Source organism: Pundamilia nyererei, unplaced genomic scaffold (assembly GCF_000239375.1).
Source record: "Pundamilia nyererei isolate P.nyererei 1_Seehausen unplaced genomic scaffold, PunNye1.0 scaffold00176, whole genome shotgun sequence".
In the NCBI taxonomy this organism is placed as follows: Eukaryota; Metazoa; Chordata; class Actinopteri; order Cichliformes; family Cichlidae; genus Pundamilia; species Pundamilia nyererei.
This window is the reverse complement of record NW_005187577.1, coordinates 535,287-550,015: the sequence shown is the minus strand read 5'-3', so window position 1 is coordinate 550,015 and position 14,729 is coordinate 535,287. Positions and strand designations below refer to the sequence as shown.

Genomic DNA, 14,729 nt, shown 5'->3' with positions numbered 1-14,729 from the left:
TTTAAAAAAATTCCTCCCATTTCAAAGATTAGCACCACTTAGATAGCGCTAGCTAAAGAAAAGAGCTGAAGTAAAAACTGTCTCAGTACGTTAGTCAGGAGGGGATTTACAAAGAGGAAGCTTACCCTGTTTTAATGGCATTACTTTCATTAGTTAAATAATGTTCTGAGATATCAGTTGACTGATCAGTTTATCTGCAGGCTTGGACTGCATTTATTCAGGTGTCACATGATTCAGGTATGTGCAAAATTCCAAATTCTTCCTCAGGAGGCTGTTCGAGTCTTGATCCGCCACTCTGCTGACGTGAACGCGCGGGACAAGAACTGGCAGACGCCGCTGCATGTCGCTGCAGCGAATAACGCGCTGCGATGCGCTGAAATCATCATCCCACTGCTGAGCAGCGTCAACGTGTCAGATCGTGGTGGACGCACTGCTCTCCACCACGCTGCCCTCAACGGCCACACTGAGGTAAAGCAGCCTGGAGCCGTCTTTTTAAGCACTGGAAGTAAATGATCAGCACGTAAGCTGCAGAGTGGGGCCGCATTCGGTTGCACTTCACACTGCAGTTCACAAATAAACAGGCTGTGACGTAACCGTCCTTTGTGCTGTTCTGGTTGAATAGCTTGGTTGAAGGAAACAGGTGGGCGAGTGCAGCTGTGTCACTGGGATTATTAAGTGGGCTGTGCATTTTGAAGCACTCCTCATCTTAGACAGAATCATTCACCAGCGTGCCAGATCTAAAATTAACAATGAGAGGCGGCAGATTTGTGGAGCGGAGCTGAATGGACGGTGCCTTCATTTCTGCTCGATAGGCCCTCCGGTGTTTTTATGCGGCGACTGGGCTGAGAGATGAGATGGATTTACAATGCTGTTATAAAAAGACCCGCCTGCTCACACATCCTGTTGCGCACACCTCCCTCTAATATTTCCTTCTCATGTCCTTTCTGTTTATTTGTTAGATGGTAAACCTTCTCCTCACTAAAGGAGCCAACATCAATGCCTTTGATAAAAAGGATGGCCGAGCTCTGCACTGGGCAGCTTTCATGGGTAAGAGACAGAAGTGAAGGTTGTTAAGCACATGTCACAGAGACAAAGGAAATGGAAAACCAGTCCAAACATAACAAAAACCTACCAACAAAAACATAACAACAACCTCTAAGGTCTACAAAGACATCAGCGGTTCATCGGAGCAGTGCTTTGGTGAAAAGGACGACCAATCAGCTGAGTGTCAGTGTTTCTTATAATCCCCCTTCAGGTCACTTGGATGTGGTGTGCCTGCTGGTAAACAAAGGCGCAGAGATCAGCTGCAAAGACAAACGAGGATACACTCCGCTTCACACGGCAGCCTCCAGTGGACAGATTGCCGTCGTCAAACACCTGCTCAACCTGTCTGTTGAGGTCAGGACACATACACCCACGTAAACACACGCTTTTGTCCCTAATTTTCAAACCGTCCACATTGCAAACAAAAATACATTCAGAAGTTTACTTTCACTCCGAGTGCTTCGAGTGATCCCTCACAGTAGAGAGGATGTTGTGGAGAGTAGTTAGATCCCACTCCAGCTTTTCAAAATGCCATCACTGTAGCTCTGCTGTTTCAATGTGAAAACTACCACTAACTAAATAAAAGAGGGAAAAAAAGGATACATAGAGTCAGATTTTCCTTGAATCTAAAAAGAAATCCTCAAAACATTCCTTCTGCGTGTCACTCATACGCCTGCTTGTTTACTTCAGAATGCCCTACAGAGATAGACAGACAGTCCCTTCTTGAGTGAACAGACCAATCCTAACATGACCAGCATTCATTGCATCGTTCACAAGTTAGAGCCAGCTCATTCTTATATACCTCAGAAATATGCTGCTGACCTCAGTAAGTGAACCATTTCGTTCACTTCTTTTAGCTAGCATATAGCATAAGCATACAGTCTATTACTTTTATCTAAACATAAACTACTAATATGTCCTAAATATTTTTACTAGCTTTATTGCTTTTTAATGGAGTTATAACTGATTTGACACGTACTAGTCACGTTGAGCTGATTGTGCCGTTTTCCCTTTGCACCTTGAAAGAGTTTACCTAGTCTTTATATGTTTCTGTTTTCTCTGACCACAGATAGATGAGCCCAATGCATTTGGAAACACGCCTCTCCACGTGGCCTGTTTCAATGGTCAGGACGCTGTTGTCAGTGAGCTGATTGATTATGGGGCCAATGTCAGCCAGGCCAACAACAAAGGCTTCACCCCGCTGCACTTTGCTGCTGCCTCCACACACGGAGCGCTCTGCCTGGAGTTCCTCGTCAACAATGGGGCCGAAGTCAATGTACAGGTACAGAGAAATATAGTTACTGGCAAGACTGGAGCCCAGCTATTATTGTATATCGAGTGTAATGGTGATGTTTATTTTTATTTTTATGAAATAAAAAAATACAGACTTAAGTTTAGACACATTAAGAGGTGTTTTAGTATTCTGTGGTAAACGAGTGCTGCTGCAATTGAACCTGAAGTTTCTGTGTCGACAGTTCGAGTAGTTCAGCTCGGTTCAATTTCATTTTATCTATACAGCGCCAAATCACAGTGACAGTCGCCTCAAGGCGCTTTATATTGTAAGGTAGACCCTACAATAATACGTACAGAGAAAAACCCAACAATCATATGACCCCCTATGAGCAAGCACTTTGGCGAAAGTGGGAAGGAAAAACTCCCTTTTAACAGGAAGAAACCTCCGGCAGAACCAGCCTCAGGGAGGGGCGGGGCCATCTGCTCCGACTGGTTGGGGTGAGAGAAGGAAGACAGGATAAAGACATGCTGTGGACATGCTAGTTGGTACAACATGCTAAATGCTAAAGCTAAAAACTTTTTTAGTCAATATTTTGGGCTTTCTTGAAAATGATTTTAAAGTGTTTAAATAAATGAACTGTGGCTATTTGCCAATTAATTACATTTTGCAAAGTAAAGCAGAGACAGGAGAAATACCCTTCACTTATCTTAGGAGTGCTGATGTTGCATAATTTGTCCACCAAAGGCAACAGGGAAGTTGCAGAGTGTTAAATGATAAATATCACCAGGATTCTAGAATGTCGAATGAGAGGATTACGAAATGTAAAAATATTCTAGAAAATACTGAATGTGACCCAAAGAACACCGTCCCCAGAGTCGAGCACAGAAGTGGCAACATTACGCTTTGGGGGTGTTCTTCTGCTAAGGGTGCTCATTAAAAAACACTGAAGTCTGAAGTCCGTGTTTCATTCGAAAGCTTTTTTTCTTCTCTGTCCACGTTAGAGTCGGGATGGAAAGAGTCCTCTCCACATGACTGCGGTTCACGGACGGTTCACTCGCTCTCAGACCCTCATCCAGAACGGTGAGACTTCTTTATGCTTGTGTTTGTCTCGCGGTGTCTTAAAGCTGCCTTAACTCCACAGGGTCATTATTTTTTTCGCGTTTTGTTTCAGGCGGAGAGATCGACAGTGTGGACAAGGATGGCAACACTCCCCTTCACATTGCTGCTCGCTATGGCCACGAGCTCCTCATCAACACGCTTATCACCAGCGGAGCCGACTGCACCAGGTTTGTTTGTTTATTTGTTGACTTGTTGAGAATTTTGTTGGTTACAATGACGTGTTATGCAGATAACGAGATACCCATGTCTTTCTCCAAAGGCGAGGAGTCCACGGGATGTTTCCTCTTCACCTGGCTGCCTTGAATGCGCACTCTGACTGTTGCCGGAAGCTGCTGTCATCAGGTAGCTAACTGGGAAATGGTGCATGATGGATTTAGTTAAACTTAGCTTTGCCTTATTTTCTGCCCTGTGGTGCTACAGTTTCAAAGTTAGTCAAAGCTTGAAATAAAGTAAATGTTTGTAAATGCGAAAAGTTGAGAATGAGGCAATGTAGAAGCTCAAATTGATACCATAAGTGTGTCTAATAATAATCTCGGACGAGTTTGACCTCAATGTCAGAGGTCATGTTTTCTGAACATTTTCTGAATGCAATAACACAAGAAGGAAGTCAGCTAGTATTCTGAAATTGATACCTGAGTGGTGACCTTGGTGATTGCCAGTATTTTCTAACATTAGTAACAAAATTTGCTGATTTAAAATTCAAAATTCGGATATATCGTCCTATGATGTTTCCCGTCTTATTGAGACGTACAAAACATTATATTTGTCTGCCTGACCTGATACGATCAGCTGGCTGTTGTGTTTGTGGGACTTCAAACAGGTGTGGGCAACATGTGGCACATCCTCTGGTGGACAAACTATCCAACTTCAACACTCATAAGTTCCCTGAAGAAGGTTTCTCCCATCTCTTATTTATTAAAAAAATAAATGCAGACATTGATAGACTGGCATATAGCTAACATCAGCTGATACATTGGTTGGTCTTTAGCCTGCACTACATGGTCCTTTTTTTCCTGGTGTCACAGGAAGCATTCTTTATATGTACTCGTCAGCTACGTCACAGCGTGTCCACAGAGAACAGGAAGTCGAGTTCACGAGCACAGAGTGTAGCTGCTCCGCAAGCGCCTACAGAGCGGAGGAGGGTGAACTGGTTGTTTCTGGAAAAAAAATAATAACTAGCTAGCAACAGCTGATGAAAAATGCATGAACGGATGCTATTTTCATTAACAGCATTTTGAGTCAATCAAACACAAACAGTGTTTTATGTGCTTTTGTCTAAAAAAGTGAAATTATTTGCTATTGTTTGTTGTTCCAAGAACGCCGAGTCAGCATTTCTACGTATGTGCACGTTGCCCTCAGTGTGCTGACTGAGGACTTCTGTTGTCTTAATTTCATCTTGGAGTGTAACTTCAGTGAGCGTTGAGTCCAGCTGTTGTTCTGCACAGGCACGCTCAGCTCCAGCCAAATTCAGGTCACAATGCTCCTGAAAAGACAAGGCCTCAGTCTCATTACTCATTTTCCCTCCGGACACAGTGCATCCCTGTGAATTCTCCTCTATCAGCAGTTATCTTGTTTACATCAGAAAGTTTCCGTGTTGCTTTATATCTATATGTCTATAGACGAACAATCAGAGTAATCTGCTGGTTGTGCTGTAAAATAATTTTCTTCTGCTAAACTTTTATTTCTGAAAACAGACGAAGAAACTTTGCATTAAACAAAAGTTGGGAAAAGACCCGACTTCTTCGTGCTTCCAGTTAACTTGATGATTTAACAAGGCGCCAGCGCTTGTGTGTGGATGAAACTGGGCTCCTCACATGGCTCTGCTGAGCTGCTGCAGCGAACAACAAAGAAGTCATTTACATGTGTTTGTGTGTTGTGCAGCTGCAGTACTGGGTTTGGTCAGGAATGCTGTGTTTGCTGCACCCACAGCTAAATCTTGGATTTCAAAATCCTTCATACCGTGGATCTCAGGAGTGATTTCCTGTCAGCTATGCAATTGTAGGTCTAACTCTGATAATCATGTGGATGTGAAAGAAAGAGTACACGTGTACGTGCAGCCTGTGCCAATCTGAGCCTGGACTCGGTAAGACTTATAATTCAGTGCTATAGAAACAGCCCGTTACAAGTTTCAAATATTCTTTAAAGGCCTTTTTGTTCATTTCCACAATTTCTTTCAAATTATGACTTTGCATGGCTTGTTTTGTCTAAAGAATAACATTAAAATGAGCAGTTCGGAGGAGAAACTGAAAATGATCATATTTAAGAAGCTAAACTGAGTAAATGTTTCAGGATGGAAAGAAATGTGCACGACTTTAGCACGAGTCCACCAGTTTTAGAGAAAATGCCTTCTCGGAAATGCATCCAAAAATTTACTAGTAATTTCTCCTCCAGGAATAGTAACTAGGTTACTCCAAAAAACGTAGTTGTGAGCAGTTTCATGGTGGACGCCATCTTTACTGGGTGACTTTGGTGTTTTCATGGTGCCGTGGTGACTTTAGCACGGGGTGGTGTGCCAAAAGAAATCCCAGTTCCTACATGAAACTACTAAGTAATCACAATGTTTCAAAAAAGAAATGACTGTTGAGTTTTGTTCAGTTTTTGTGGTGTTTACTTCATTCCATTATATTTAATGCAAAGGCAGAATATGTCTATAGATGAACAATCAGAGTAATCTGCTGGATTATTAGCAGACAACAGGTGAATCCTATAAATGTAAACGAGCTTTACCTCTAAATAAATGTACGTTTCCTCTGATTAAAACGTCCCATGTAAACATTGCAGAACCATAATAATGGATTAATTTGATGATGACTTTATTTATCTGCGTATCTGTAAAAATCCTAATCATCCTACAGTGTCAAACGTCCATTTAATTCAAGCTGTGTTGCGTTGCGCCGTTTGCCTTGTTGCACTTTATCCTGTGAGGCTGTCTGAATGTGTCTCTGACCTGAAGATAAGATGTGTGGCTCTCTCTGTGTGTAACCTGTCCTTGTATTTTCCTCTATGTGCATGATCGTCTGTGTAACCCTCGTTTCCCCACCTGTCACACTAACCCCTGTCTCCCTCTCCGCCTCCTTCTCTTCCTCTCTCTCTGTGATGGCTGCTGCTGTCTTGTCTGGCCCTCCTTCGTTTCCCTGCGCTGCTCCCATCAGGTCGGAGGTTTAGCATAATGTGTAACGACTCGGTCCTGTCTGCAGGCTTTCAGATAGACACTCCAGATACGCTGGGGAGGACCTGCCTCCACGCTGCTGCTGCCGGAGGGTGAGTCCATTACTTTCCAGATATGAGAATATAGTCAGTGCAGCAAAGGTCTGAGGAGAAATTGCCAGGTGGAACAAATATGATAAAATCTTCCAGAAATGGAAACTCATTTGTGTTCTGACATCAGCCAGGACATGATAACATTAGCTGCTGTGGTAACGGAATAAAACCAGTGCCTGTGTTAGCCTCGGCATGCTGGTCTAAATATGAGAACAAGTCATGGTGTTAATGGCATTAATTTGATTATGTTTTATTTATTGATTATGTTAAGACCTTACAACAATCACATGGCCCCCTATGGGCAGGAGCCTCTGCCAGAACCTGGCTCAGCAGTTCATTGTTATGCTGCATGTTTTTCAGTAACCAAACATTTTCCTTTTGTCTAAGGATCATAAATCCTTCACCTGTAAGCGTCATTTTGAGTAATAACTGCCGTCTCTGTGTTTTTGTGCAGTAATGTGGATTGTGTCAAGTTGCTACTGAGCAGTGGAGGAGACCACAACAGGAGAGATAAGTGTGGCAGGTACTTCATGTTGCTGTGTGGAGAACAGCTTTCTAAACTTTTTAAGAAACGTCAAAATAAAAAGGAAAGAAAAAAAGCAGGTCTTCAAATTCTTGTGTATGGTATATTTTATTCTACTGTATATAGTATTTTATTCTATTCTGTACAGTTGTGTACTTTATTTATTCTGATTATATTCTAATTTTTGATACATAACTTTTGCACTGTCCACTTCCTGCTTTGACAAAACAAATTTCCCACGTGTGGGACTGATAAAGGTCATCTTATCTTATCTTATCTTATCTGTTTCCCTTTGATTGCATTTTGAATGAAGTTACTTTTGTTGTCTTCATTTGAATTTCTCTCACTTCCAGGACTCCTCTTCACTATGCGGCTGCCAGCCGTCACTATCAGTGTCTGGAGACTCTGTTGGCATGTGGCACTGCCATAAATGCCACAGACCAGTGGGGGCGCTCCGCCCTGCACTATGCTGCTGCCTCAGATCTGGATAGAAGGTGAGCAAGCATTCAAAAACTTTACATAAAGCTGCAGCCACTTCTTTCTTTTTTCTTCTTATATGCTGAACTTGGTCAAGTTGTTGGCATTTTCAATCCAAAGTTATCTAATTATATTTATATTCATTTTTTTTTTATTTCGGTTTGATTTTGAGTTTAAGTCTAAAATGCTGTGTTGTAGACAGTTCCTTGGGGGACTATGTGACTCTCTTGTTGCTTCACTCTGTTTATTAGCTGGTCTGATCTTTGTACTGAGCACACTGTGGCTTTTAAAACAGCAGAATGCTCCTTTGAGAGCCTGAGTTTGCAGCTGGATGTACTGCTAAAATAAAGCTTCAGGCAATGATCCTTTTTTCACATTGTATTCACACATTTCTTTAAAGTATTGCATTGACATTAAACCATCTTCACTACATCTGGTTTAAAAGTTAATTTAACATTTAAAGGGGAAGGCCAACTAGTTTAAAATGAGCACATTGGCTAATACTGTCACGGTAACGCTGAAGAAATAAATGCACCAATACAAGCATTCAAAGACGCTGCATGCATTTGTGTAGAAACAGTATACGTCTGGTTACTATATTACAATGATAAATACTAATGCTGATCAGTGTATAAGCAGCATTTCACTGTTGGGTTTCCACAAGGTGGAAGAAGTTATCAGTGCATCTCAGTAGATGTGTTGAGCAGAGTCCTCCACGTTTACCTCAGTCACAAAAATGAGTGGAGACAGACGTTAACAGGTTATCCAGCGCCTGGCTGGGAGCTGAGCTGAGCTCTTCACACCCCCTCCATGGTGCATCACAAATCTGGCTAGCTGTCCTATGTTACCACATAAAGAAACCTGCTGAGCCATACCTACTGTTTCCATGGTAACCAGAGGTGATGCTGTCACTGAGTCATGCATGGTCTGCAGGTTTACGTTCAGTATTAGTTCAGTTAGCGTGTTAGCAGTGGCAGGTGATGATGCACATAGTTAAATAGGCTGTTTTGTTTTGTTAATGCATGTTGTATGTATGTAGTATATTGATACTTAATGTCATCCTATCTCTACGCCCATCTGATTTTTACCCTGATCCTCTGTTTGTCTCCTCCCTCATAGACGTCGTGTTGCTCTGGAGCCAGAGAGTGAAGGCGTTCAGGCAGAAAGGGAGAAGGAGGCAGCACTGTGAGTGGGAACAAAATCTACTGAAATTTGACCAAAGCTATGCACAAATCTACAATACATGCCAAAAACTGAAAGGTAGAACCGCATCTGTTTAAATGAAATTGTAAACAACAAAAACGACATTTTTGCGACATCTCCAAAAAGAGATGAAATAGATTGAATACTTAGATTAAAAAAAACTGATTCACTGAAGGTAATGAATAAATGATTAGCATATAGTAGTATAGAAAATTAATAAATTCTATTACTATGTAGCCAAATGTGATTAGCTTAAAGAAATAAATCTATCAAAATATATCAAAGTAAATAGTAATGTTAAAAAATGGAACAGGAAATATAACAGGTGATTTTCACAGTTTTCTCAAAGTTTATTAATGAAAAAAAGAAACAAAAAAGGGGAAAAAAAAGAAAGCAAAATTGGATAAATAAAAAGAACAAATGGCGATAAAAGACTATCATTAAACACAAAGTCTATAGCATACATGTGTGATGTGTAACTGACATTTAGCTCCAGTCAAGACTCACCACTATACATTTAAAACACATAAAACATTTAAAACGGTGTTATCTTGATGTCATAAGCTTGTGTGCTTTAAGCATGTTCTCTGTGGTTCGAGCTGCCTTCTGAAATGACATGTTTGTGTTGCAGATGTTTGGAGTTCCTGCTTCAGAGCGGTGCTACGGCCTCACTGAAAGACAAACAGGGTTACAACCCTGTCCACTACGCCGCAGCCTATGGACACAGGCACTGTCTAGAACTGGTCAGTTTACACAAACGTGTGACACATAGCACACCTTAGCCCCTTACCCCAGTGTGCCCCAACCAGGGCTATTAATGGGGAAAGAGTAGCATTAGCTAGGGATAGACCAATGGTCACCGTAGCCTCTGAGAGTCACTGAAAATTTGCTTTATATTGTCCCCGCTCTCTGCCCCCCTTTCCTAGCTCTCTCAGTCAGTCAAATCTAATAAAAACCAAAGAGCCCCGAAACAAATCTGACATAGTATTAGCTAGCTGACAGTAACAGGTAAGCTAACAGCTAGCTAAATGTAAGTTAGCTTGTTACAATTTGCCAACAAACTAATTGTCTTTGAAAAAGTAGCAGGCTAAAAACAACAAATTTACTGATTAGTTAATATAATTTGCTAAAAACAGCTGACTAAAAACAATGGTTTAAATGGGTAGCAAAAGTATAAAAAGGTAATGGTCAGTAATGAAATCATTTCGATTGGACCCTATTTCTGAACCCTGACTGAATCAAACTGCCTTCACTCTGCACAAACAGGATGTCTCCAGACTAAAGTCCTCACACAGATGCTCACACTCCTGTCACATGTTGTTGAATATGGTTGAAGCCTTACTGAGGAAATGCTTGTACTGTTGGGGATTGTCTGGAGGGAGTTTCTTTCTCTGCTGGCCTATCATGGCCTATCACTTTTTCACCACATGCCAGAAATCTGGGTGTTTTAAGTTAGAGCATCAAGTCTTTTATGTAACAAACAAACAAAAAAGAGCTCTGAGTAAATCCCTGAAAAACAGAGCTACTTAAATTTGATAAAGCACATGAACAGACTGTGACTGTGTTCACGTTGTTTTTGTTTTGACCTCCAGCTGCTGGACAGAGATGGCGGTCACCAAGATGACTCTGAATCTCCACATGCCAGGAGCCCGCTGCACCTCGCTGTCAGTATTAAACGGATAAAAGGATTTGTAGTAGATTATCCTATTTTTTTTTTTTAATTTACATTTTTAAACAATAATTTCTCTCTTCAGGCGTACCATGGCCATGCTCAGGCTCTGGAGGTGCTGCTGCAGGGGGAGAGAGAGGTAGACCAAGGGGACGAGATGGGGAGGACAGCTCTGGCGCTGGCTGCTCTCCGTGGTCACTCTGACTGCGTTCACACCCTCCTCAGCCAGGGAGCATCGCCACGCACTACTGATAAGCAGTATGGACGCACCCCGGTGCACCTTGCAGGTGAGCTTAGAAACATGGAAGCATGCAATTTGGCAATTTGTAGAAAAACAGGAATAGAAATAAGATAGCTGGTCTGGGAGACTGAATTTTCAAAACAAGAGCAAGGATGTTGTTATTTTGTTCCAAAAGATAAAAAAATTAATCAAAAATATAATTTCTATATGTGAAAATTTGTAGTGAAATCAGCATATGGTCGGTGTATATAACACTTTAATCCCTCTGCCAACGCTTTTTTAAACACATGTGGACTGTGAAACTACAAACAGCTGATTACCAAACCCTGGGATGGTTGTTTATTTAGATGGAAATCCAAGTATAAGATGTGTTATTTATGTGGAAAAGCTTTACACTAAACATCAGCATTGGGTCTCTTATGTCTGAAATTGCTTTGGCCTCTTCCTCCAGCCTTAACTCATTACTTCAGAATCATAGGAAACACTTGTTTTTCGTGCACCTCTGGGCAGGATTCTTTAGTGTATCAAAGCTCATCTTAGTTATTGTGTCCTCTTATTCCAGCAATGTGAGCATCATTTGAACATACTTGAGATGCCTAACCTTTGGACTGAATGTAGCTCTCTGTAGCTTCAGATATCTGCAGTCTTAGAATGGAAGAGTCCTTATTGTTCATTTGAAGCACATGTATGTGCCGCTCACGAGCCTGGGTTGCCTATAACTACACTTCAGATGAACTAAATTTAGAGTTTGTTCCCCACGTGGCTGAAAAAACAGGTGGTTAAATACTTTTTTTTCTACTGTGGTGACAGAAGTCATCACAACCTTTGTGTCACAGAGCTGATTTGTACGTTTGTGACACCTTGTGTTTTGTTCTCTTTGCAGTGATGAATGGTCATACTACGTGTGTGCGCCTCCTGCTGGATGAATCGGATAATTCAGACCTCGTGGATGTTGCTGACTCTCAGGGACAGTGAGTGACCCTCGCTCCCGCCCCCACACATCCTGTTTGCTTCGTGCGATTTGTCCCTTTCCGTTTTCCCTCTTAAATATGTCGTCCTCGTCTGCAGGACTCCTCTAATGCTCGCGGTGGCCGGAGGTCACGTCGACGCCGTGTCGCTGCTGCTGGAAAGGGAAGCCAATGTCAATGTGGCCGATAACCACGGCCTCACAGCGCTGCACCTTGGGGTGAGCGCGGAACTTGTGTTTGTGTGGATTTAGTGCAGTCTCTATTTATAATTTCTTTCATTTGTGACAAGAAAGAAGCAATAAGTTTTATATTAGGGCCTATTAGACTCCCATTAACATTTTTAGGAGGGACCTTCTTGGAAATGTGCTTTATTCATTAGAAGACTTGTAAAAAGAGACAAAACAGGAAATGTTCTTTCAGATTTGTATTATAGATTCTTATATAGCTTCTGCTCTGTTGTCTCAGCTGCTGTGTGGTCAGGAGGAGTGCATCCAGTGTCTGCTGGAGCAGGAGGCTTCGGTTTTGCTCGGCGACTCGCGCGGTCGTACAGCCATCCACTTGGCCGCTGCCCGAGGCCACGCTTCCTGGCTGAGTGAGCTGTTGAGCATCGCCTGCTCTGAGGCGCCATCCTTGCCCCCGCTGAGAGACCACAGCGGGTACACACCGCTGCACTGGGCCTGTTATTATGGTTAGTGGCACCTGCAGACACGTTTTTAAATAAAAATAAAAAAAGTAAATTCAGTTCAAAACAGACAATCCTTTGTGAGCAGCACTTGGTGATAGTGGGGAGGAAGAACTCCCATTTAACAGGACGAGACCTCCAGTTAGGAAACTTTTCCCTAAAGTGTGTGTTTGTGTGTAGGTCATGAAGGGTGTGTGGAGGTCCTGCTAGAACAGAAAGGCTGCCGCTGTATTGATGGGAACCCCTTCACCCCTCTGCACTGCGCTGTGTAAGTCACACTGATATCCCGGAGTCGTCTTTTTTGCTACTGGAATAGTGTTTTTCCTGCTTTTCAGAGGCCGATTTCAGTCGCTGAACTCCTGTTTGTGTTTTGTCTTTCAGAACCAATGATCACGAGCCATGTGCATCGCTGTTGCTGGAGGCGATGGGTTCAGACATCGCTGGCTGCTGCGATGCTAAGAGCAGGTAAGAAGCGAGTGTGGACATGTCGCCAGCGCAGCTCCTCCCACGCTGCCGAGCACCATTTGTTCTCATTCCATCCTCTCTCTTCCAGGACTCCTCTTCATGCTGCAGCATTTGCCGGTCATGTCGATTGTGTCCAGTTGCTCCTTTCCCACGATGCACCTGTGGACGTCGCAGAACAGTCGGGTCGCACTGCGGTGATGATGGCGGCTCAGAGGGGCAGGGTCGGGGCTCTTGGTACGGGGTTGTTTTACATGTGCTTATGTTCAGAAAATGAGCAGTGATTTTGTTTTTTATACATGCTCTGTATTCTGTCTCGTACAGAGGTGCTGTTGACCAGCGCCAGTGCCAACCTCAGTCTGACTGACAAGGACGGCAACACCGCCCTGCACCTGGCTTGCAGTAATGTACGTCTACAAGGGGGCACCACGCTCCAGCATTAGTGTTTGGCCCAGTTTTGTGGGACCTTTGTTTACCTGTTTTACTGAAAGGAAGGCTCACAGATGAGACCTCAGTGCTGTTTACTTATGCAGAACTCTGGAGGACTTTTTAACTTGAGTCCTTCTTCTTTCAGGGGAAGGAAGACTGTGTGTTGCTGATCCTCGAGAAGCTGTCTGACACTGCGCTCATTAATGCCACGAATGCAGCGCTGCAAACGTGAGTGTGAAAATACTTTGGCCCTCATGTCTGTACATATAGGAAACACATGTGTCACTGTAAACAAGAGCTTTTGAAATGATGTATGTAAAGATTTGGTCCAGGATCAGTCCAAGTAAAATAAATAAAATTAGTTTTTCAGATACTGTGAACATTTTATTAAACGAATTTGAAAACCTGTTTCACTAGAGGTGATGTAGTTCAGTTAAACAAGAGTACTTGTGTAACCATGAGTGACATTATGTGTAACTTTCTGTCAGTCCTCTGCACCTGGCGGCTCGTAGCGGTCTTAAGCAGGTGGTCCAGGAGCTGCTGTCCAGAGGAGCCAACGTTCAGACGGTGGATGAGAACGGTGCGGTAAACTCAGTACTTATCAGGGCCTGACTGCACACCTGCATGAATGTCTTCCTTCTCTCAGCATGGACTCAGCTTGTCTACTGAAAAGCTTTAATGCTGTTTTCCACGTTTGCTGCAGACAAAACAGTTTTTAAAAGGGTTACCACTCGTTGTAGAGTTAGGTGAGTTTTATAGAGTGCAGGAAGGGTTTTCAAGTGAATTTGGGGTTTGTTACATAGCAACAGACAGACAGAGATGGGTATAGAAAGCAGGCCTGTTACTGTTCGAGGTCGGCACAATAACTAGTCCACCCATATCTAGGAAAACGTAATGATCAAAGTAAATCTTCGATGGAGTGATATTTTTTGGCTTTTATTTGATGGCAGGAAATGAAAGAAGAGCATGAATTGACATAAGATTTAGAAATTGATACTTCAGGTGTATCTACTAAAAATCACAGACAAGTTCAAATCTGAGCTCTACGGGAAGGTCAGAGGCCAGGTTTTCTGAAAATCATGCGAATGCGATACATAGGACTGTGATACCACAGGTGTTTGATACCAGGCGACTGGGGGCCAGTAGTTTTTATATGAAGCTGTGGAAACCCGGATTAAAGCTGTTCATGTGTTTTTTGTGAGCTTTCTTTGTTCTTTGTTCTTTGTTTTGTTGGCTATAGATCAATTTAAACCTGAAAGTCCATAATTGATTAGCTTAGATCAGCAATACTGGATGAAGTACTTTTGTATATATTCAGTTACTGGAGTTTTAGATTAAGTTGTAACCCCATTTCTTTTCACTACTATGGGCTAAGGATTTGTTTTATTAAGGGTAATTGTAAGAACAAAAATAGTTA

At 42.4% G+C, this 14,729-nt stretch overlaps 1 protein-coding gene across 2 annotated transcripts in view; it reads left to right on the top strand.

Annotated features, from left to right (window-relative positions):
* The window catches only part of ankrd44 (ankyrin repeat domain 44), a 33,288-nt gene that overhangs the window by 12,749 nt on the left and 5,810 nt on the right, over positions 1-14,729 (top strand). For both annotated transcript variants that reach the window (XM_013914176.1, XM_013914177.1), the window contains exons 5-27: positions 268-468; positions 960-1,047; positions 1,256-1,398; positions 2,114-2,326; positions 3,280-3,358; positions 3,450-3,564; positions 3,657-3,739; positions 6,595-6,658; positions 7,113-7,181; positions 7,535-7,675; positions 8,778-8,843; positions 9,493-9,604; positions 10,454-10,525; positions 10,616-10,817; positions 11,655-11,742; positions 11,840-11,957; positions 12,205-12,427; positions 12,602-12,689; positions 12,803-12,886; positions 12,975-13,120; positions 13,208-13,290; positions 13,458-13,540; positions 13,801-13,892. In XM_013914176.1, coding sequence (XP_013769630.1) covers positions 268-468; positions 960-1,047; positions 1,256-1,398; positions 2,114-2,326; positions 3,280-3,358; positions 3,450-3,564; positions 3,657-3,739; positions 6,595-6,658; positions 7,113-7,181; positions 7,535-7,675; positions 8,778-8,843; positions 9,493-9,604; positions 10,454-10,525; positions 10,616-10,817; positions 11,655-11,742; positions 11,840-11,957; positions 12,205-12,427; positions 12,602-12,689; positions 12,803-12,886; positions 12,975-13,120; positions 13,208-13,290; positions 13,458-13,540; positions 13,801-13,892 — 2,653 coding nt within the window. The remainder of the gene's footprint in view (positions 1-267; positions 469-959; positions 1,048-1,255; positions 1,399-2,113; positions 2,327-3,279; positions 3,359-3,449; positions 3,565-3,656; positions 3,740-6,594; positions 6,659-7,112; positions 7,182-7,534; positions 7,676-8,777; positions 8,844-9,492; positions 9,605-10,453; positions 10,526-10,615; positions 10,818-11,654; positions 11,743-11,839; positions 11,958-12,204; positions 12,428-12,601; positions 12,690-12,802; positions 12,887-12,974; positions 13,121-13,207; positions 13,291-13,457; positions 13,541-13,800; positions 13,893-14,729) is intronic.